General features: G+C 43.7%; 1 protein-coding gene across 1 annotated transcript in view; it reads right to left on the minus strand.

The window, feature by feature from the left end:
- NAA15 (N-alpha-acetyltransferase 15, NatA auxiliary subunit) overlaps positions 1–20,453 on the minus strand; it is an 86,762-nt gene extending 66,309 nt beyond the window's left edge. Inside the window, exon 1 of the mRNA XM_075860437.1 lies at positions 19,831–20,453. Within this exon, the coding sequence (XP_075716552.1) occupies positions 19,831–19,884 (54 nt within the window). The 5' untranslated portion in view covers positions 19,885–20,453. The remainder of the gene's footprint in view (positions 1–19,830) is intronic.
- Positions 20,454–24,560: the final 4,107 nt, after the last annotated feature.

The following is a 24,560-nucleotide window of genomic DNA, read 5'->3' on the forward strand; positions in this document are numbered from 1 at the left end:
CCACAAAGTGACATGTCAGATTTTAAAAAATGGGCCTGGTGCTGTAGGGGTTAAAAAAAAACAAAAAAAAAAACACTAATTTTTCATTTTCACAGCTCAAATCTAATAAAATCTATGCAACACCTGTGGGGTCAAAATTCTCACTAAACCCTAGATGATTACCTTTTGTGGTGTGGTTTCCAAAATGGTGTATTTTTTGCGGTGCTTCTTTTGTTTTGGTACCACACGACCTCTTCAAACCTGACATGGTGCCTAAAATATAATCTAATAAAAAGAAGGTCCCAAAATCCTCTAGGTGCTCCTTTGCTTCTAAGAGTATGTTCACACGCAGTGTTTTCATACGCAATTTGGGCGTTTTACGCCTTGAATTACGCCTGAAAAAACGCCCCTAATACGCCTACAAACATCTGCCCATTGCTTGCAATGGGATTTACGGTGTTCTGTTCCCACGAGGTGTAATTTTAAGGTGTAAAAAGACGCCCACGAAAAAGAAGTGCATGTCACTTCTTGGTACTTTTTGGAGGCGTTTTTCCTTTGATTCCATTGAAAAACAGCTCCAATAACGTCCGTAAAATACGCCGCGAAAAACACGAGGAGCTGTTTTCGCCTGAAAACAGCTCCGTATTTTCAGACGTATTTTGCCAAGCCGTGTGAACATACCCTTAGGCCGATGTTTCAGCACATTAGCACAGTAGGGCCACATGTGGGATATTTATAAAAACTGCAGAATCCGGGTAATTCATTTGTAGTTGTATTTCTCTGGTAGAAACCTTCTGTGTTACAGGAAAAAAATGGATTACAAATGAAATTTTGCAAAAAAAAATAAAAAAAAAAATTCACCTCTACGTTGCTTTAATTTCTGTGAAACGCCTAAAGGGTTAAGAAACGTTCTAAATTCGGTCTTAAATACTTTGAGGGGTGCAGTTTTTAAAATGCGGTGATTTATGGGGTTTGTAAGGTATGGACCCCTCAAACCACTTCAGAACTGAACTGGTCCCTGAAAAAATTGCCTTTTGAAATTTTCTTAAGGCTGGATTTACACGAGCGTGTGCGTTTTGCGAGCGCAAAAGGCACTTAACAGCTCTGTGTGTCAGCCGCGTACGATGCGTTGCTGCGTGATTTTCGGGCAGCCGCCATCATTATGACACTCCGTTTGTAAACAGAAAAGCACGTGGTGCTTTTCTGTTTTCATTCATACTTTTTACTGCTGTTGCGCGAATCACGCGCGTCACACGGAAGTGCTTCCGTGTGCTGCGCGTGATTTTCACGCACCCATTGACTTCAATGGGTGCGTGATGCGCGAACAACGCACAAATATAGGACATGTCTTGAGTTTTACGTAGCGCACACGCTGCGTGATACTCACGGACAGTCTGCACGGCCCCATTGACTAACATAGGTCCGTGCGAGGCGCGTGAAAATCACGCGCGTTGCACGGACGTATTACACGTTCGTCTGAATAAGCCGTAAAAATGTGTGAAATTTCTGTTTAAGTTATAAGCCTTTTAACGTCCTAGAAAAATAAAAGGATGTTCAAAAAACTATACCAATCTAAAGTAGACATATGGGGGATGTTAACTAGCAACTATTCCGTGTGGCGTAACGATCCTACAAGCAGATACATTTACAAAAATGTTAATTTTTGCAATTTTTCAATACATTTTGGTGTTTTTCCACAATTAAAGGCTAACTAAACGCTCAAACGTCTGACATGTCTGAGTCACGTCAGAAGTTTTGATTGATTGGGGTTCTGAGCACAGAGACCCCCACCAATCGCTAAAACGAAGCGGCAGAAGCGCTCAGCCGCTTCGTTTATGTTCGGCTTTTTCCGGAAAGCCGATGTAGGAGAGCACGGGCTCAGACTTTCTATGAGCCCGTACACCGCTACAATGATATCCGGAAGAAGCCGAACAGAAACGAAGCAGCTCAGCGCTCACAAAAGCGCTTCTGCAACTTAGTTTTAGCGATTGGTGGGGGTCTCAGTGCTCGGACCCCCACCAAAATTTCCGACATGTCAGAAGTTTGTGGAACGTTTAGTTACCCTTTAAACACAATGTATCGACAAAACTTCACGTCAAATTTGAAAATTGAGGCTCTGTCGCAGCGGGAAGGGGTTAAAAATACTTTTTCATAGGTTACTTTATTGCTACTATGTGCAAGAAAGACCGTGACTAAAAAAGGCATAACTCATTTGCAAAAGTACTACCAGGAAACGTACAAATAGTATATATATTTTTTTAAAATAAATTCTTTAACACCTTAACGACAGCCGTATAGCATTTTTACAGCGGCTGTTCCGGGTAGTTCTTCTGAAGCGCCGCCTCTTCACCCTACTGGCATCGCGCAATGCAATCGCGGGATGTCAATGGTTTCTATGGCAGCCGGGGGCCTAAGAAAGGCCCCCAGGTCTGCCTTTAGTGATTGCCTGTTATGCCTGTCCGTTTTACACGGACAGGCGATAATACACTGCAATACAGGAGTATTGCAGTGCATTATAAAAGCGATCAAAAAAAATAATAATCTAGAGAAGACATTGCAGAGAACAGGTCTTGGAGAGAAGAAAGATTTCACCTTCAGCAGTGCATACGGTATTGGTGTGCAGCAAATAAACATCACACGGCTAGATAGAACCACAATGCTGTACAGAACGGGCGATTTCTGCCCTAGTAACGGAATAGAAATAAATGGTTGGCCTTTATAAAGATTTCTTAGCCTCAGCAATATAAAATATCCCTATATACAACTGTGAAGTATTTAAAGCTCTCTACAGGTTTCAAGCAAAACCCAAGCAGTGAACTGATAATACATACAGTATAGGAAGCCATCTATTGTATATGAAGAGCTATAGTTTGTGTGTTAGATTTAAAGAAATATGAAGGAGAATTCTACACAATTTATGTGAGAGAGCGAGATGGCTGTGGAAGTTCTACGTGGAGACCGACATGGTCAGTAAAGCATTCAGAGGAAACAGGTGGAGGTTTAAAAATACAGCGCACAAGTGCTGGCTCCATATGTTATGTGCAGAGACAGTGCTGGTTAAACGTGGAGTTGTGTGCTGCATGATCAAGGCTGTGACAACACAGCACGTGCGTTTTAGGGCTTCTTCAGATGAACGTATAATACGTCCGTGCTACGCGCATGATTTTCACGCGCGTCGCACGGGGATATGTTACTCTATGGGGCCGTTCACAGTCCGTGATTTTCACGCAGCGTATGTGCGCTGTGTAAAACTCACGACATGTCCTATATTTGGCCGTGTTGTGCGCTGCACGCACCCATTGAAGTCAATGAGTGCATGCAAATCGCACTCGGCACACGGAAGCACATCCGGGTGCCGCGCGTGATTCGCGCAACAGCAGTAAAATAAATGAATGAAAACGTGCTTTTCTGCTTACAAACATAAAAACAGTCATAATGATGGCGGCTGCATGAAAATCACGCAGCCACGCATCATATGCTGATGACACACAAAGCTTTTGCGCGCGCAAAATGCACACGGTCGTGTGAATCCGGCCTTATAGAACAAGGTCACATCTGAACAACCACGCTGCGTCAACAGACAAGCGACCGCGACAAACACTAAAAGGGGACGCCACGTCTCTATACTCAGCCATAGCTCAAATGATAAATTGCTTGTTAATGTAACAAATCCCACGTGCCTGGAATGGCAGCATTGCGTCTTATTACTGCAGGCAGGAGAAGGATACTCCATGATTTGGGATATAGGAGAGCCACCTTGTATCTGAATGGCAAGTAACATCTAAAAAGCTCAGGTCACCAAGACACAACTTTATCTATCTTGAAGTCAAGTTAGTTAAAAGGGTTATTCCCAACACAGACATTAATAACATATCCATGGAGTATGCCATATATGTCTGATAGATGTGGGATCCAGCTCTGCGGTCTCCGCCTATCCCCATAATTGGGGCCACCCAAAACCCATCTCTTCTGGTAAATGGTCTGCCGCATCCAGGCAGAGAATAAATGGGGGGCGGCTCACGTGTGCGTCTCTCTAGTCATTTCTATGGGAGATAAACAACAGAGCTGAAGCGAACGGAGAAAGAAGAAAAAAAACAAATAAATGCCCCTGCATGCTTACCTCTCGCGGCGCTGCCATGGCAACGCGTTCATGCTCTTCTGGCTGCTCGGTGTCCAAGATGACATTTCATCACGTGACCCCTGCAGCCAATCACAGGAGGGCGTCTGGACACAGAGCAGACACACATCGCTAGGAGAGGTGAGTATCAGCCTTTTTTTTCCGTTTCTGGCAGCCAATTTCTACAGCTGTCAATCTGGCCAATTATACGCACCAAATTAACCCTGGCGCCACATTATGAATGGCACCATTGTTACATTTTTCATTTTCATTATTTTCCTCCCCGCATTCCATTGCTATAATTTTTCCGTCGACTTTTGTAGGACGAGTTGTCGTTTTTAGTAACTTTATTTAGGGTAACATATAATGTACTGTGAAACTGAAAAAAAAAAAAAATCTTTGTGGGTGGAATGGGTTAAAAAAATAAAAAATAAAATAAGTGTGATTCCGCCATTGTTTTTTTACACATTTACTGCGCGGTAAGGCTGGATTCACACGAGCATGTTCGGTCTGTAAAGGACGGAACGTATTTCGGCCACAAGTCCCAAACCGAACACAGTGCAGGGAGCATCATAGTTATGTACGATGCTAGGAGTCCCTGCCTCTCCGTGGAACTGCTGTCCCATACTGATTACAGTACGGGATAGTTGTCCCGAAGCGAGGCAGGGACTCCTAGCGTCGTACATAACTATGATGCTAGGAACCCGGCTCCCTGCACTGTGTTCGGCTCGGGACTTGCGGCCGAAATACGTTCCATCCTTTACGGACCGAACATGATCGTGTGAATCCAGCCTAATAGACACGTTACATGCATTAAGGCTTCGTTCACGTCTACGTAAGGGTCACGTTCTGACGTTCCATCAGAGCTTCCCTTTGGAACGGGACACTGACTGAAACAAAAGGAAACCATAAGTTTCCGTTTGCATCACCATTGATTTCAATGGTGATGGATCCGATACCAATGGTTTCCGTTTGTCTCAGTAGTTCAAGGGTTCAGTTGTTTTGACGGAATGAACAGCGTAGTCCACTACGGTATTGATTCTGTCTAAATGACTGAACCCTTGCAAAACGGAGACAAACGGAAAACATTGGCACCGGATCCATCACCATTGAAACGGTGATGCAAATGGAAACCTATGGTTTCTGTTTGTTTCAGTCAGGGTCCCGCTCTGACGCGAAGCTCCAACGGCACCTCAGAATAGGACCCCGATGCAGATGTGAACGAAGCATAAGATTACGCTGATACCAAATTTATATTTGTTTAAGGTTTTACATAGAAAAAATATTTGTTAAAAAAAACTGTTTTGTGTCGTTCTATACTGTGAGACATTAACCTTTTTTTATTTTTCCATCAATTGAGCCGTGGAAGGGCATATTTTTTGCAGGGCAAGTTGTAGCTTTCCTTCTGGTACCATTTTGGGGTACATAATACTTTTTGCTAATTTTTAACCACTTCAGGACTGAGCCTGTTTTGGTCTTGTGGACGAAGCCGATTTTTTCAAATTTGACATGTTTCACTTTATGTGGTAATAACTTTGGAGTGCTTTTACCTATCCAAGCGATTCTGAGATTGTTTTCTCGTGACATATTGTACTGTATGTTAGTGGAAAGATTTGATCAAAAAATTTAGCATTTGCTTGTGAAAAACACCAAATTTTAGAGAAATTTTGCAAAAATTAGCATTTTTCTAAATTTACATTTATCTGCTTGTAAAACGTTTAGCAATACCACACAAAATAGTTACTAATTAACATTTCTCATATGTCTACTTTATGTTGGCCTCGTTTTATGAACATCCTTTTTTTTTTTTCTAGAACGTTACAAGGCTTAGAACTTTAGCAGCAATTTCTCACATTTTCAAAAAAAATTCAAAAACATATTTATAGTTACCAGTTCAGTTCTGAAGTGGCTTTGAGGGCCTTATATATAAGAAACCCCCATACGTCACCCAATTTTAAAAACTGAACCCCTCATATTCAATACAGCATTTAGAAAGTTTCTTAACCCTTTAGGTGTTTCACAGGAATTAAAGCAAAGTAGAGGGGAAATGTACAAATTTCTTTTTTTTGTCAGAAACTCAATTTTAATCAATTTTTTGTCTGTAACACAAAAGGTTTCAGCAGAGAAACGCAACTCAATACTTATTGTCCAGATTCTGCAGTTTTTAGAAATATCCCACATGTGGCCCTCGTGTGCTATTGGACTGAAGCACAGGCCTCCGAAGCAAAGGAGCACCTAGAGGATTTCGGGGCCTCCTTTTTATTAGAATATATTTTAGGCACCATGTCAAATTTGAAAAGGTCTTGGGGGCCAAAACAGTGGAAACACCCCCAAAATTACACCATTTGGCAAACTACAACCCTCAAGGAATTTATCAAGGGGTATAGTGAGCATTTTAACCCCACAGGTTTTTTGCTGACTTATATGGAATTCGTCCATAAAAATGAGAATCTAAGTTTTTTCCAATAAAACGTAGAAATTATAAATTTTTACAAGGAATAAAGAAGAAAAAGCACCCCAAGATTTCTCCTGATTACGGCAATACCCCATATGTGGTAATAAACGGCTGTTTGGACACACGGCAGGGCTCAGAAGGGAAGGAGCGCTATTTGGCTTTTGGAGCTCAAGTTTGCTGGATTGGTTTTCGGGTGTCATGTCGCATTTGCAAAGCCCCTGCGGGACCAAATCAGTGGCACCCCCCAGAAGTGACCCCATTTGGGAAACTACAGCCCTAAAAAGAATTTATCTAGGGGTATAGTGAGCATTTTGATCCCATAGGTTTTTGCTGAATTTAGTGTAATTACGCACCGTGCATTTTAAAAGGACATTTAATTTATTCTGTGGGTCGATGCGATTACGGCGATACCATATGTATATAGGGTTTTTATGTTTTACGGTGTTTGCACGATAAAATCACTTTTAATTAAAAAAAAACGTTTTTGTGTCGCCATATTCTAAGAGCCCCAACTTTTTTACTTTTTCATCAAGAAAGTTGTGTGAGGTCTTTAGTTTTTATTGGTACAATTTTTGAGTACATGCGACTTTTTGATCCCTCTGTGTTAAATTTTTTGGGAGCTGAAGTGACTAATAGCGATTCTGGTATATTTCACAGTGCAGGATAAATTATATTATATTTTTATAGTTCAGGCCGTTACGGACGCGGCGATACTAATTACGCATAGTTTATTTCTTTTTTCCTAATAATAAAGGACTTTATAAAGGGAAAAAGGGCGATTTTTTTATTTTGAAATTTGACTTTACTTCTGTACATTTTTTGTAACTTTTTTTTTTTTTAGTCCCACTAGGGACTTGAAGATCCAATTGTTGGATAGTTGTTATAATACCCTGCAATACTTATGTATTGCAGGGTATTATACCTGTCAGTTTCACACTGACAGGGGGCATATGAAGGACCTACTCGCCTTCCATAGATGGCAGACCGGAGGCCTTTGTTAGGCATCTGGTTGCCATAGCAACAATCGGACCCCCACAAACACGTAGCGAGGTGCCGATATTGTTATAACAACTTAAATGCGGCGGCCGCCATTGACCTCCACATTTAAGGGGTTAATAGTTTCGGATCACCGCTGTGATCCGACCCGATGTTTTCCTCCCGTACTAAGGGTGTAGCAGGCCGTACTAGGAGATGCCAGGTTGCGGACCAGTGCTGCAGCCCGTTAATCTACGTGGGGTGGTCGGGAAGGAGTTCATTACATTTTGTTTGGGAGCTTAGGTGACCAAAAAACAGCAATAAGGCCGGATTCACACGAGCGTGTGTGTTTTGCGCGCGCAAAAGCTCCGTGTGTCATCATATGTGTGCCTGCTTGATTTTCACGCAGCCTACATCATTATGACACTCTGTTTTTATGTTTGTAAACAGAAAAGCACATGGTGCTTTTCTGTATTTATTCATTCTACTACTGTTGCGCGAATCACGCGCGGCACCCAGAAGTGCTTCCGTGTGCCGAGCACGATTTGCACGCACCCATTGACACGGTCAAACATAGGACGTCATGAGTATCACGCAGCGCACATACACTGCGTGAAATTCACTGACAGTCTGAACGGCCCCATTCATTAACATAGGTCCGTGCGATGCACGTGAAAATCACACGCGTAGCACGGACGTAAAACACGTTCGTGTGAATAAGCCCTAATGGTGTTATTTTATTTTTCACAGCGTTCACCGTGCCAGTTAACTAACATAGTATAAGGGTGAGTTCACACGTTGCGGAAATGCTGCAAATTTTTCGCAACAGAATTTATTGCAGACAATCCGCAGCAAAATACAGTAGCAGCAAAGTGGATGAAATAGAACAAATCTCATCCGCTTTCTGCGTAAATACCGAGCAGAAAAAAACGCTCAGAAATTAACATGTGGTGCGGAATTTGATGGCACGGGCTTACAGACTGAGCTGTGTGCTTCACTGCAACAAGCAGAATCCAGCTCGTTTATCCCCTTAGATACCACAGTCAATAACGACCATGGCATCTAAGCTGTTAAAAAGAGGGGGTGGCCCCGTCGATAGCCTGTTTTCTCCCCATTCCACTGTACAGAAAAATAATCTCGGTTTCCCAGTACATTACATGGTACAATAAATAGCGCCGCGATAAACTACAACTCGTCCTGCAAAAAAACAAGCCCCATATGGCTATATATCGACAGAAAAACAAAAAAAGTTATGGCTTATGGAAGGTGGGGAGGAAAAAGCGTAAATGCAAAACCGAAAAATTGCTGCAGAGGGAAGGGGTTAAAGTGGCATTATTATTGTAATCATTACTTCACTAGGGGCTCAGATGTATCTATATATTTAGAAAATGCTACAAAAAGAAACTATTCAACTGTGCAGAAAACACTGCTGCTAAGTATTAGGGTATGTTCACACGGCCTATTTGTGTCCGTTTTTCGGGCCTTAAACATCCAAAAAACGGCCGAAAAAAACGGAAGCAGGACGCCTCCAAACATCTGCCCATTGATTTCAATGGAAAGACAGCGTTCTGTTCCGACACAGCGTTTTTTTTGTGCGTGGGACGTTTTTGGAGCCGTTTTCCATAGACTATTGAAAATAGCTCCAAAAACGGCCGTAAAAAACGCTGCGAAAAACGTGAGTGGCACAAAAAAAACCGTCTGAAAATCAGGAGCTGTTTTCTCTTGAAAACAGCTCCGTATTTTGAGCCATTTTGGACTCTGCGTGTGAACGTACCCTTAAAGCTGTGAGGAGTATTTTCACTACAGATAAAAAAAAAAAAAGAAAACGGTCTGGTCTTGGCCACGCAGAACTGAAGATTTCATTCTCAATAAGAAGGAACAACATTCAGACGTGGTGCTGCAAGTCTCAAGCACTTCATACATCCCATACCTGTACATGCTGATGTCACAATGCAGATACAAATTTTCTATGTGGGTGGATGGTAAAAGACGCTGAACCAGCATTATTCCAGCTGCTCCTAACACTTGAAGGCTTGTTTCTGCCTCCCATGGGAGGTACATGAACAGGAAGCATAATGTGCTTAGGCTGGCTCATGAACAGTGCCAACTTGGGATGAATGCAGGTCACAGCTTGCCAGCAGCACAAGTTACTATGCTGATCTCACACTATACCCTGGTTATCTCTGGGGGGGGACATGTCAGGCAAGGACATAGGAAACAAAGTCTCCCCTCAAATAGAAAGCACTATTCTATCAACTTCTTGTTCTTGTACACAATAACTATAGCCATGCTCCGCATCATAAGGCTCTGTTCACACGCTTAACCAAACACGTCTGAAAACACAGAGTGGTTTTCAAGGGAAAACAGCTCCTACTTTTCAGACTTAAGAGTCTATGAAAAACGGCTCCAAAAACGGCTGTAGCAGTGAAACGCACTTTTTCGTGGCAGTTTTTCAAAAAAACATCCCGTCGGAAGAGGACGCCGTTTTCCCATTGAAAACGGCAGATGTTTGGAGGCATATGGCTTCCCATTTTTCGGCCCGAAAATAAGCCGTGTGAACATACCCTTACAGTGAAAGCATAACCTGGTGCCCAGATGAATACCATTCCTACCAGGAGTAGGGAGGGATATAAGGGTCGTATATAGTGGCAGCTGCAGGCCATCAAGTTGTTTAGAAATGTAAGGGAGACTAAAGACTAAAGAACTGGCGTTCCATAGTAAGGACATAGAGCGGTGACCACAAAGTAAAGAGGAGGTTCAGTCTACACACCATTTAGGCTTCGTTCACAACTGCGTTGGGGTCCCGTTCTGACGTTCCGTTGAAGGTTTGCGATTCCATCACCATTGATTTCAATGGTGACGGAGCCGATGCCTGTGGTTTCCGTTTGTCTCTTTTGTGCACAGGACCCGTCGTTTTGCCGGAAGCAATAGCGTAGTCTAGTTTGTGTCTGCTCAGGGTCCCGTTCGGACGGAAACCTCCGACGGAACGTCACAACGGGACCCCAGTGCAGATGTGGATGAAGCCTTCGTTGTCTCTGACAGTATGTAGCCTGTTGCCAGGAAGGACAGTCTCCATTCAGAATAATCTTAAAAACAATGGCAAAATATAGTCGGTTGCCTGTTAAAATTGTCAGTTGTTTTTTCCTGTTTTCTTGGCATGTGGCACTTTTTGTTAAAATTCTCCTCTGGTCATGTGCCGCCACCAGTCCCGCATTGGGACAGTCCATGCACTAGGTGCCTGCAATGTCCACCGGGAGCCGTCTAACAGTCATCATGATTCCAACATCACTGGGGCCTAGCGACTTCTGAGCGTGAATAAAAGCCCTAGCAATTGTAAAGGATGTGGGATGGAAATAAACCACAATTTCCTGTGCTGAATGAACACATTTGTCTTTTATTTATTGGATCATTTTACAATCTAATGTATCATACAGCAGGACTGGGAATGGCAACAAGCAGCGGTGCAGGAACAGAGGAGAATTTTAGCTAGAAGTATACTACAACATTTTTTTTTTATTATCTTACAATGAAGCGTTGTGGGGAAAGGTTTAAATGTTGGACAACCCCTTCAAATCCTAGGAAGGAAAAAATATATAGAAAGTGCACTTTAAAATAGAGGGGTGGGGGGATCTCAACACTTAGGTAGAGCAGTTGGAGTGGCACTAAAGAGTTACTTAACCCCTTAACGCTCAGTGACGTACTATTCCGTCATGGAAACCTCCCCGTTCGCGCTCCATGACGGAATAGTACGTCACGGGAGTAACGGCCATTTCAGCCGTCCTCCCGACACATACAGGAGATGTGACAGCTGCTGTCTCGTAGAGCAGCTGTCACAGCTCCTACAGCGGGGACCGATCGCTGTGTCCCCGCTGATTAACCCCTGAAAAGCCGTGTTCAATAGCGATCACGGCTTTTTAGGGGTTAAGCTACAATCGCCGACCTGCTACACGATAGCGGCCGGCGATTGTAACTATGGCAACCGGACACCAAACAATGGCGTCCGGCTCTGCCATCGACGGAAGCCTAGTGGGTCCTGACGAAGTCAGGACCCACTATGCTTGCTGTCAGTGAGTAGCTGACAGCTCTGATACACTGCACTGCGCATGTAGTGCAGTGTATTAGAATAGCGATCAGGGCCTCCTGCCCTCATGTCCCCTAGTGGGACAAAGTAATAAAGTTAAAAAAAAAAAGTTAAAAAAAGATGTGTAAAAATAAGAAAATAAAAGTTTTAAAAGTAATAAAAGTAAAATCCGCCCTTTTTCCCTTATCAGTCCTTTATTATTAATAAAAATATATAAACAAACAAACTATACAAAATTATTTTGTTATTTATCCCGCGCGGTGAACGCCGTAAAAGAAAATAATAATAAACCGTACCACAATCACAATTGTTTGGTCACTTCACCTCACAAAAAATGGAATAAAAAGAGATCAAAAAGTCGCCTGTACCGAAAAATGGTAATGATCGAAACTACTGTTCGTTACGCAAAAATAAGTCCTCGCACGGCTTTATTGATGGAAAAATAAAAAAGTGCTGGCTCTTAGAATAAGGTAACACAAAAAATTAATGATTGTTTACAAAACGTATTTTATTGTGCAAACGCCATAAGACATAAAAAAAACTATAAACATCTGGTATCGCCGTAATCGTATCGCCCCGCAGAATAAAGTGAATATGTCATTTATAGCGCACGGTGAACACTGTAAAAAAAATAGAATAAAAAAACAATAGTAGAATTGCGGTTTTTTAGTCACCACGCAACTTAAAAATAGAATAAAAACGGATCAAAAAGCCACATGCACCCCAAGAAAACTACAATGAATTCCTCAAGGGGTCTAGTTTCCAAATTGGGGTCACTTTTGGGGGGTTTCCACTGTTTTGGCACCACAAGACCTCTTCAAACCGGACATGGTGCCTAATAAAAAGGAGGCCTCATAATCCTCTAGGTGCTACTTTGCTTCGGAGGCCGGTGCTTCAGTCCATTACCGCCCGAGGGCCACATGTGGGATATTTCTCAAAACTGCAGAATCTGGGCAATACGTATTGAGTTGCGTTTCTCTGATAAAACCTTTTGTGTTATAAAAAAAAATGGTATAAAAAGGATTTTCTGACAAAAATTTTTTTTAACATTTCACCTCTACTTTGCTCTAAATTCCTGTGAAACACCTAAAGGGTTCATAAACTTTCTAAATGCTGTTGTGAATACTTTGGGGGGGTCTAGTTTCTAAAATGGGGTGTTTCATAGGGGTGTCTAATATATGGGCCCCTCAAAGCAACTTCAGAACTGAACTGGAACCTAAAAAAAAAAATGAGGCAATACTTCGCTTCTTACATTATACTGATAATGAGCCGTGCCCACCCCGAGATGACCCCAGTTTTGACCGTTTGTATAAACGGAGAACCCTATTAGACCGTTTCAGTGCCCGGTTTTCCCAAGCATTCACCCCCGAGACGTGTATTTCTATTGATGAGTCCTTGGTAGATTTTAATGGGGGGCTTCAATTCCGCCAGTACCTGCCGGGTAAGGAGGCAAGGTATGGCGTGAAGATGTATAAGCTGCGAGAGTGCATCAGGGTATACCTACAGATTTAGGATATATGAAGGGAAGGACACCAGTATTCAGCCCCCAGAATGCCCCCCCCCCCCTCTTACTGGGAGTTAATGCAAAAATTGTGTGGGATTTGGTGCACCCACTGCTGGACCAGGGTTACCACCTCTACCTGGATCATTTTTATACCAACGTCAAACTCTTCAACTGCCTCACTCCCAGTCCTGCGGCATGCGGCACTGCTAAAACAAATCTGAGAGGCCTCCCTAAGACTCTGCTTGGGCAAACAAGAAGGGGTGAGAGCAGGGCACAATCTAGCAGCAACATATTGTGTGTCACGTACAAGGACAAGAGAGATGCCACACCAGTACCCATGTACCTGTACGAGGTACCAGTACAGAGACCCCCAAACCAGACTGCATCCGGGACTACAATAGGTACATGGGAGGGGTGGACTTGTCAGATCAAGTCCTGAAGCCCTACAGCGCCATGCGGTGTGGTATAAGAAGCTGGCCGTGCACATCATTATCAAGAACCTAATCTTTAGGGACCAAGAAGGGGGCACCCAGTACTTCTGGAAGTGGGGCCACAGGCATCGTACCAGGGCAACACTTTCCAGGAGAAGTTCCCCAAACTAGCAAGAAGGGAAAATGTCAAAAGAGGTGCAGAGTCTGCTATAAGAGGGGGATAAGGGAGGACACAATATACCAATGTGACACGTGTCCCGAAAAACCGAGGCTCTGTATGAAAGTGTTTTAAAATTTATCATACATCCCTTAGATTTTTAATCTACCCTGACGCACGCCGCACAGCTTATCCCCCTCATCTTTCCCTTCTGAGCCCTGCTGCGTGCCCAGGCAGCTAATAACAGCCACATGTAGGGTATTGCCGTACCTGGGAGAACCCACATTACAGTTTATGGGGTGTATATCTCCGGTGGCACATGCTGGGCACACTATATCGGACACTGAAATGGCATAGATATATAGAAAATTGCAAATCTCACTCTGCACCATCTGCTGCGCATTATCTTTTACACTGTACCTGTGGGGTCAAAATGCTCACTACACCTCTAGATGAATGTCTTAAGGGGTGTAGTTTTTAAAATGGGGTCACTTCTCGGGGGTTTCAACTGTACTGGTACCTCAGGGGCTTCTGCATACATGACATAGCACCAGAAAAGCTCCAGTAGGCCAAATGGTGGTGTTTTCCTTCTGAGCCCTCCCATGGGCCCAAACTGCAGTTTTATCACCACAAATGGGGTATTGCTGCACTCAGGAGAAATTGGGCAATAAAATTGGGTATTTTGTTCCCTGTGAAAATAAGACATTTTGATCAAAAATGACATCTTACTGGAAAAAATGTTTTTTTTTAAATTTCACAGCCCAATTCAAATACGTGCTGTGAAAAAACTGTGCGGTCAAAATGGTCACAGCAACCATAAATCAATTCCTTGAGGGGTGTAGTTTCCAAAATGGGGTCACTTCTGGTGGGTTTCCATTGCTTTGATACCTCAACACCTCTTCAAACCTGGCATGCTGCCTAAAATATATTCTAATAAAAAAGAGGCCTCAAAATGCACTAGGTGCTTCTTTGCTTCTAGGGCTTGTGTTTTATTCCACGAGCGCAGTAGGGCCACATGTGGGACATTTCTAAAAACTGCAGAATCTGGACAATACATATTTAGTAGTGTTTCTCTGGTAAAACCTTCTGTGTTACAGAAAAGAAAATGGATTAAAATTTAAATTCAGCAAGAAAAATGAAATTTGCAAATTTCACCTCCACGTTGCTTTAATTCCTGTGAAATTCCTAAAGGGTTAAAAAAAACTTTCTAAATGCTGTTTTGAATACTTTGAGGGGTCTAGTTTTTAAAATGGGGTGTTTTATGGGGGTTTCTAATACATAGGCCCCTCAAAGCCACTTCGGAACTGAACAGGTACCTTAAAAAAAAGGCTTTTGAAATTTTCTTAAAAATATGAGAAATTGCTGTTTATGTTCTAAGCCTTGTAACGTCCAAGAAAAATAAAAGATTGTTCAAAAAACGATGCCAATCTAAAGTAGACATATGGAAAATGTGAACTAGTAACTATTTTGGGTGGTATAACCGTCTGGTTTACAAGCAGATGCATTTAAATTCAGAAAAATTCTATTTTTTCAAAATTTTCTCTAAATTTTGCAATTTTTCAGAAATATATCGACCACATTTTACCACTAACATGAAGCCCAATGTCTCACGAGAAAACAATCTCAGAATCGCTTGAATAGGTTTAAGCATTCCAACGTTATTACCACATAAAGTGAAATATGTCAGATTTGAAAAATGGGCTCTGAGCCTTAAGGCCAAAACAAGGCTGCGTCCTTAAGGGGTTAAAGGCTATGGACACCTTTGGGGTCTATTTTTTTTTTTTTTATCGCAAAGCATGTATTTAGTTATAAAAACAAGCTCTGACAAAAAAAATAAAATATATATATATAATAAAAATAGTTTCACTTCTGCAGCTTCTATGTATCACTGTACATAGAAGCTGTAGAAAACCATTCTGAGCCGAATCCGCCAGTGAGATGCATTGACTGCTCGGCTGACATCGGCTCCTTTGTGCTGTCGAGCGACTTTCGAAGCAAAGTACTGATCGTCAAAGTGGATCCGTAGACTTTAAACGTGGAAGTTCCTCTGATGAACAAATGCATGAAGTAGAACTGTAATGTATTAAGAAATACAGAACGAAAAAAAATAATCCAATTTTGTTTTTGGTTTTTTTAAATAAATTTCTCACTTCCTAAAAACACAGTTTACAGATCAGTGACCCTTGCAGTAAATAATGGCCATACCGCCAACAAACCGATGTCTATGGGCAAAGCCGAGAGTTCTCCTGTCGCCACTGGTCGGGGGAAAATGAAGACCAAACACGTTCAAGCTGATAATTCGCACACTGCAATGGTTCTGCAAGTTTTGGTGACCACACACTAGTAGTGTAATGATGGGGGTAGGGAAACGGACAAGTGAGCCCTAATCTACCCGCCACTCTGTCCCTGCCTACTTGCAACGACCCGCCCTAGGCGACGGGGTACAACTGGGCGGCGGTCCCTACGCTCAGTAAGTGCACGAGACAAACAGACAAGGGTACACAAAGCTAAGGGAAATGGGGCAGTTGCCCACGGCAATACCGTGAGCAACAAGAGTGGTGAACGAGCCGAGTCAAACCAGGAGGGAACGAGGTACCAAACGCAGAGCAGGAGAGTAGTCAGTAAGCCAGGGTCAGTATGAAGCAGGGTCAAATAGTCAGGAGCTGTAGCTGGGCCAGGAAACCACACGAGAAGAATCACAAGCAAAGGAGGAACAGGAAAGGCAGGTATAAATAGACAGAGGGCGGGAGCTAGCTCCGTCTGGCCAGGCTGTGATAGGCTCTCCCACTCCTAAGCCTGCCATCCTGAGTGGTGGAAGATGGAGTCAGTCTCAGAGACATAGACTCAGGTGCAGACTGATTACCTATGGGCGTATACACAGAAGTTGTGCCTGGCAGATCCTTTACAGTAGACTCAAACTTTCGCTGTGTGATATTTCTTTACTTGTTGCCCACCTTAACATTCTTAACCTAGCATTGAGAGTTAACAGTAGTTTAATTATATCAGCTTGGAATTTTCACCGCTGATCGCCTACCTTCTACAAAAGAAAAACCATGCACAGTTAGCCTAGGTTATCTTAATAGAGATGTTAGGAAAGATTGCTGTCAGACAAAGAATCTTACGTCTATGAGAATAATGGAATAGGTGTAAAACCACTGTGTCCACACTATGGGGAGACATGTATTTACACTGGCGTTTTATTAAAATGTGCCTAAATTAAAAAGTGCGCGCCTCCTAATAAATTAGGTACATCTCTGGCTGTCCGTGCGACACGTGAGCTACAGCGCAAGTAGATTTCCGCCCGACTCTGGAGTAAATTACAGTAAATCTGTCCAACTACTGGTGACCTTGCCCCTATTCACTAAGCCCCACCCACTGTCTTCTCAAAGTGGTAGGTGGCTAAAAAGTTTAAAAAAAAAAGTTTGTTTAAATTGATACTTTTCTACGCCAGAAAAATGCCATAGATTTTAGGGCTTATTCAGTTTTAACAACGGACAGCACACTGACCCATGCAATCCAATGAATTAAATATACATCACAAGCGTGGTGTGAACAGGTTCTTAGAGACAGGACAGCAATCTGCTCACCATCTGTTGACACTTGTCTGCTCCATGTAAATGGAGCTAATCGTTGTACTGTATGGGGTCAAATGAGATTGTTCATCCCTATACAGCTTGCATCATTGTCGGCAGCACATTACCTGTTTACACGGGCATATGTGCTGCTGACAAGGATTTTGACGGCTGCATAAAACAAGCGATCAGCTGACAAACGAGCAAACGTTTATTTGTCAGCTAATCGCTGGGCCGATCTGGATCGAGTAGTTTGTGCACCCGAATCATAGGCCTATGTAAAAAGGTCTTAAAGAGGCTCTGTCACCAGATTATAATTGCCCCATCTCCTACATAATCTGATCGGCGCTGTAATGTAGATAACAACAGTGGTTGTTGTTTTTTGTTTTTTTTTTAAATAATTTTTTTACCAAGTTATGAACAATTTTAGATTTATTTATACTAATTAGTTTCTAAATAGACAACTGGGTGTTGTACAGAGGAGTGTATGAGGCTGACCAATCAGTGACCAATCAGCGTCATACACTTCTCATTGTTCCAGCCCAGCTTCATTTACTGCACAGTGTGATCTCGCTTCCAGCCAGGGTGCGATGTCTATTCACACTCCCGTCACTTCGATAAAGTTTCTGTGGGACTTACTCACAGCACAGCGTGATCTCGCAAGATCACGCTGCGCTGTCATTGACAGCGAGATCACGCAGTGCTGTCAGCAGGTCCCACAGAAACTTTACCGAAGTGACGGGAGTGTGAATAGACATCGCACCCTGGCTGGAGTTGATGTCTATTCACTCTTAAGGCACTTCGGTAAAGTTCCTGTGGGAGTATGTGACAGCACAGCGTGATCTCGCGAGATCACGCTGTGCAGTGAATGAAGCTGGGCTGGATAGATAAGAAGTGTATGACACTGATTGGTCAGCATCATACACTCCTCTGTACAACGCCCAGTTGGTAAAAGTTAAAAAACACCCAGTTGTCTATTAAGAAACGAATTAGCATAAATCTAAAATTGCTCATAACTTGCTCAAAAATGATAGTTTTTCAAAATAAAAACCACTGCTGTTATCTACATCGCAGCGCCGATCAGATTATGTAGGAGATGGGGCACTTATAATCTGGTGACAGAGCCTCGAAGTCTAGCTAACCAGACATAAGAGGAAAGCTTGATTCTTCATTGACATCCAGTCTCTTGGATACATTTGTTGCTGAGAACATCGACTATATAATCTATTGAAGGTTTTCTAGACTAGTTCACACAAAAGGTGAATCATTTTCACAAACAATGTTTCATTATTGGCCAAGTCCAAATAACGCTGATAGTCACTGCAAATTATCAAAACGTGGAACTGGTCTTAAAAGGAAATGCCTCAAATACAGAATAAGGATGTCATAGAAGGAGGGGGGGGGGGGTGTCCTCCCTCTCTATGAGCTGGAACCCAACACTACATTGCACCTGTATCAGCCCCTGCATGGAAAATAAATAGCCGACAACTCCCCCTGCACGGCCACTCATATTAAAGGGGTTTTCTGTGATGTAACAGCTTCTTTAAAGCTGCCATACCCACTGGACAAATGTTGGCTGGAGCCACCGGGAAATATTACCAACCTATCTTATGTATAAGGGGCAACCCAACATCTGCAATAAAAAAAAATAAGCCTATTGAATGCTAACATAACGTGATGTGAGCGTCCATGTTTATGGTAGGGAGAGGGAAGGTTGCGGTCGGCTGGACGCTCTGACTCGTGGATCGCTGGCATTAGTCATTGTCACCCACTACCACATCAATGCAGTGATCACCCCTTCTCAAGTGGCTGCCCAGTTGGGACCACCAGTTAAGCGCCCATTTACAGAGGGTTTTTCACCTAATGCTACAAATAAGTTATTTACTATAGCTGATGATCATTTCTCGCTGCAGCTGTGTCATTTTATCCTCCAAAGACTTTATTCTAAATTTACTATTGAATGACTGACCTGAGGTCATCTACAATAAATCCTTGACGTGCAGGAGCCGCTAGAACGATAACATCAGGGAGATTTTCATTATAAGCAATTCACTAATATAATTATCGCAATTGTTTTTTTCACACAAGCCATAGCAGGTTGCGATCCAAAGAATGGAGATTGTATTCCCAGATGCCTGTAGTCTATGAATGACTCTCACAGGGGAGGGTGCAATCCCCTGCATGACAGACACCTGTCTATGAATGGACCCATCACAGAATACAGACTGCTGCAGATCGATCATTTACGAGAAGAACGTTATACTAGATACGAGGTTCATGTAAAGGCCTTACAATCCATTCATGTGGAGCTCCTCTTTATGAGGCAGTGACAGGATACATGACTGATGTTGGTAAATGAGCGATCTTTCAGGTGGCGTTTGGAAGACTTCAGTGTGAACGCAGCTGTAGAGTCGTGATACCCGCATACAATGTATCATAATCCCCTCCATAGAGACACTGGATCTACTACCACAGGGTGATCACTTCCCATTCTAGTGCCCCCACAAAAGGACCCCAAACCACAGGCTGCAGCTCTAATTATATCTGTCCCCTTCTCACCAGGATCCTCTTGAAGAGTGCGTTCTCCTTGGGCGGGAGGCTGACACTCGGCATTTCGCGGCCGCTCCTCACCCGTCCACACGGACTCGTACGCGCTGCTACACCCGCTCCCCCCCCTTGTCCACTCGGCGTGTTCTGACCCGGGAACTCACGATGGGCGCCTGGGACAAGACGGGTGTCACCGCTCACGTTTAGACTGGCCTGGTTGCTTCCTCTCCTCCTCCCTGGCCTGTCAGGGCCCCGGCCGGGTAGTTCACGTGGTAACAGAACAGACCCGACAAGAAGCAGAGGCCAAAATGGCGGAAGGAGGAGGGACGGCTTCCCGGGTCACGGGGAGATCAGCGCCTGCGCCATGACCCGATGCTGAGCTCCTTCCGCTTACACCCGGCTACGCCCACATGGCGGATAGCGGCGTTCTGGGCTGTGAGGAGAGGCGATACTACCATGTGCTACAGCGCGTCGCTCACACGCTGTACCCTATACCTGTGGTGGTTTACGCCGGGTGACCCGTATGCAAGGGATACAGCAATACTAGTCATCCCACCCTAACCCCGTGTAAGGGTTGTTATTAGGGCGGCGAGCTCCGGGCACGGGCGGTTATAGGGGCGCTCTCCTCACGGTTACCAGACACCGGTGGCGTGGTCTCTGACTGCGTAGTGGAGACCTCTAGCGCCCACTTTATTTACTGCACCGATAGTTCACAGAACAGCTGAGTGCTAGAGCTGCTCCATCTAAAGAAATGTACTTGTGCAGTTTTTTATTCAGCCAAATTCAGTAGTGGATTCTACACCGAAAAATGTTTCTGTTTGCACTAAATAAACAAAGACATGGAAACCTTCAACAAATCTGCAGGGTGGAAAGAAACGAATGTGTAAGATACTTATTACATTCCAGCCCCCATTTCCACAGGCCATTTTGAAAATGAAAGCAGCATTCTTATTGGTTGGCATGGGCGAGTGCTCCACTTCTCACTTGTAAGCTCCTCCATTATTATTTTTTTCAGAAAACACATATACAAAAGAAAAAATTCCAGAAACCAAACAGACACTCTTTGGGATAATAAGAATTATATATAAATTGTATTAAATTCTAAAAAAAATATTTTTTTCTTAAATATAAATTTATAGAAAAGAAACGTTTGGCTAGAAATACTTTTTCCACAATTATTTAATTAAAATATCTCCTGGCCAGGATACAAACACGTATACCTATGATGTATTCCATTCATATCTCCCCCTCCAGAAACGGTAAATTACATGTATGATGTGAGAGGAGTTGACTTTATACAAACCATGTAAGAAAGGTCAGATAAGAAATTTAGCAAGAGCTTTTTACTTCGTTTCAAAAACGGCTGGTCTTAGTTCACACTTGCGGTTTTTTCATATTTCTATATTTCAATCAGGAGCTGGCAAGAACGATTCATCTGATAAATCTACTATCAAGTGTATCTTTTCTTTTTTGCTTTGTAGAGTGGGCAGACTTGCCTGTCCTTTGGGGGTTTTATGAGTCCTAATTTTAGGGAGATTCCAGGCCAATACAGGGGGGTTTCCAGATATGGGATCTATACCATGACCATATGGAGTACTTATTGGAGAGTTCTACTCGGAGCCCCCATTAGGCGCTTGATCACATACCTGCTATGAAATGCTTATACGCCTTATTTTGGACTAACACATCGCTCCCAGCGTTTCCTGGAACCACTCTTAGGCCGCATTCACACGAGCGTGTACGGTCCGTATGTCGGCAGTATTTCCAGGACCGAACACACTGCAGCGAGCATCATAGTTATGTACGACGCTAGGAGTCCCTGCCTCGCTGCGGGACAACTGTCCCGTACTGTAATCATGTTTTCAGTACGGGACAGTAGTTCCCCGGAGAGGCAGGGACTCCTAGCGTCGTACATAACTATGATGCTCGCTGCAGTGTGTTCGGTCCGGGAAATACTGCCGACATACGGACCGTATACCACGAACCAAACACGCTCCTGTGACTTAGGCCTTAGGGTATGTTCACACACTAAAATAAAAACGTCTGAAAATACAGAGCTGTTTACAAGGGAAAACAGCTCCTGATTTTCAGAAGTTTTTTAAGCCACTCGCGATTTTCACAGCATTTTTTACGGCCATTTTTGGAGCTTTTTTCTATAGAGTCAATGAAAAACAGCTCCAAGAAGTGACATGCACTTCTTTTTCGCAGCCGTTTTTCAAAACGGGCGCGTAAAAAACGGCCCATTTGCTTCCGATTTTTCGTCCGTCTATGGCCCGAAAATAGGCCGTGTGAACATACCCTTAATGACGCTGAGCGACAGAGAATACATACTCGCTGAGCTCTGGGGTTAGTATTCTGGCTGCTTTTTGGCCCTTTCACACAGTGCAGATTAAACTAAGTCTTAAAAAAACGAAATCCAAAAAGTTTTCCTTCATACATCTCTGCACTGTGTAAACTTAGCCCTACGATGTGTACAGGGAGCTCTCTCCCCTTTTTGAATGTAACTCGGCCGGACAATCTACTGATTGCCGCAGGTCTGCCTTCTGATATCGTCGACAATGCTATATCCGGCTGTGCGTCGTTTCCTCTACGGTGACCACTGCAGGAGAAGTAAAGCATTACAATACGGCCATTTGAAGAGAACCTTTCACTAACCCATACGTGTGTAGTTGAGTGCACCATGTTATTGGTGCTGCTGCACAGACCATGGGGCACTTTAAATGACCTGTCTAGCCTCTGCTGATCTGGAGATATCCGTGTCGTTACTATTGGTGCCCGATATGTAAATTAGCCCCTGTACTGTCAGTAAGGCCGGATTCACAGGAACCTGTGCGTTTTGCGCGCCCAAAAACCGCAGCGTTTTGCGCGCGTTGCAGTGAATGGTGCGTGGTTGCGTGATTTTCACGCATATGCCATCCTTATGACACGCGGCTTTGATGTTTAGAAAAAGAAATTAAGGAAGTGCTTTTATTTTTTCTTTCATTTCTTTATCTACTGTTGCGCGGCACACGGATGTTCTTCCGTGTGCTGCGCGTGATTTTCACGCACCCATTGATTTCAATGGGTGCGTGATGCGCGAAAATCGGCCAAGTATAGGACATGTTGTGAGTTTAACGCAGCAGACACGCTGCGTGAAAATCATGGACAGTCTGAACGTTCCCCATTGCCTAACATAGGTCCGTGCGACGCGCGTGATTTTCACGCGCGTATCACGGATGTAAAATACGTTTGTGTGAATAAGGGTGTGATAGTCTCTCTCCCGAGATCACACAGTCATCACTGGCTGACAGGAGCGGGTGAGAAGAGGAGAGCTTCTCGTGGAGTCTGTGTTGTGGATCACCTGTGTGCGCGCGCTCTCTCCTCTCTTCAGCTCCTGTCAGCCAGTGATGAGAAGACTGATCTTGCGTGAGAGATCACACAGCAGAAACGGCTCTGACACTGTCCGCAATGATTGGACAGTGTCAGAGCTATGACTATCATGCCCCCCCTGCCCTTTCCATGTCCAGGAATGCCCCACTCACTGACAATACAGGGGCTAATTTACATATCGAGCACCAATAATAATGGCACCGATATCTCCAGAACGGCGGAGGCTAGACAGGTAATTCAAAGTGCCCCAGGGTCTGTGCAGCAGCAGCGCCTATAACGTGGTGCACTCTGCTGCACATGTATGGGGTAGTGAAAGGTTCTCTTGAACTGAATGGCTTTCCATGTAATGTTTAGATGCGCCAGTTCCACCAGAGTGGGGGCCCAGTTTTAGTTCATAGAGGGACGGTCCTGCGTAATAGGGCATATGAACAGGGGTTTTATTGATGAGACATCCCCTTATATAAACTAAGGACTAGAATTCTAAAATTCCTGTGAGCACCTAGAGGGTGAATTCACACGCGGGAGATTTGTTGCAGAAATTTCTGCAATTTAAATCCGTTCCATTCATCAGCCCAATTCAGATGTATTGAAAAGTCGCAAGAAATTTCTGCAACAAATCTGCCGTGTGGGAATACACCCTTAGGCATCATTTACACGAGCGTAATATACGCGCGTGCTTTTCACGCGTGTCGTACGCACCTATATTAGGCTATGGGGCAGTGCAGACAGTCCGTGAGTTTTGCGCAGCGTGAGTCCGCTGCGTAAAACTCACGACATGTTCTATATTTCTGCGTTTTTTGCGCATCACGCACCCTTGAAGTCAATGGGTGCGTGAAAACCACGCAGGTCGCATGGAAGCACTTCCGTGCGAACTGCATGGTTCGCGCAACAGCTGTCAAACTGAATGTAAACAGAGTGCTTTTCTGTTTACAAACATCCAAACGGAGTGTCAAAATGATGGCGGCTGCGAGAAAATCTCGCAGCCGCGCATCATACACTGATGACACACGCAGCTGTTAAGTGCCTTTTGCGCACGCAAAACGCACACGCTCGTGTAAATAAGGCCTCAAGTTGCGTTTATGTTGCATTTCTGTGCACGGTCATATATGCTTGTAATGCTATGGGATGAAGATGTTGAGTGATCCATCTGGTGGCCGCCATCCCTCTATCTCATGTCTATGACCAAACAGCTCTCCATATGGGCCAGTATGAGAGTGACATGAGGTGAGTCAAATACTGGGGTTAACTGCAGTTGCGCCTAACTTCTGATTCCTTAAGTAGCTTGATTCACACGGGACGGAAATGCTGCCGATTTTCTGAGCGGAAAATCTGCATTGTATTATAGTCCAAGCCATGTTGATAGGATTTAAACA

This window comes from Rhinoderma darwinii, chromosome 1 (genome assembly GCF_050947455.1).
Source record: "Rhinoderma darwinii isolate aRhiDar2 chromosome 1, aRhiDar2.hap1, whole genome shotgun sequence".
In the NCBI taxonomy this organism is placed as follows: domain Eukaryota; kingdom Metazoa; phylum Chordata; class Amphibia; order Anura; family Rhinodermatidae; genus Rhinoderma; species Rhinoderma darwinii.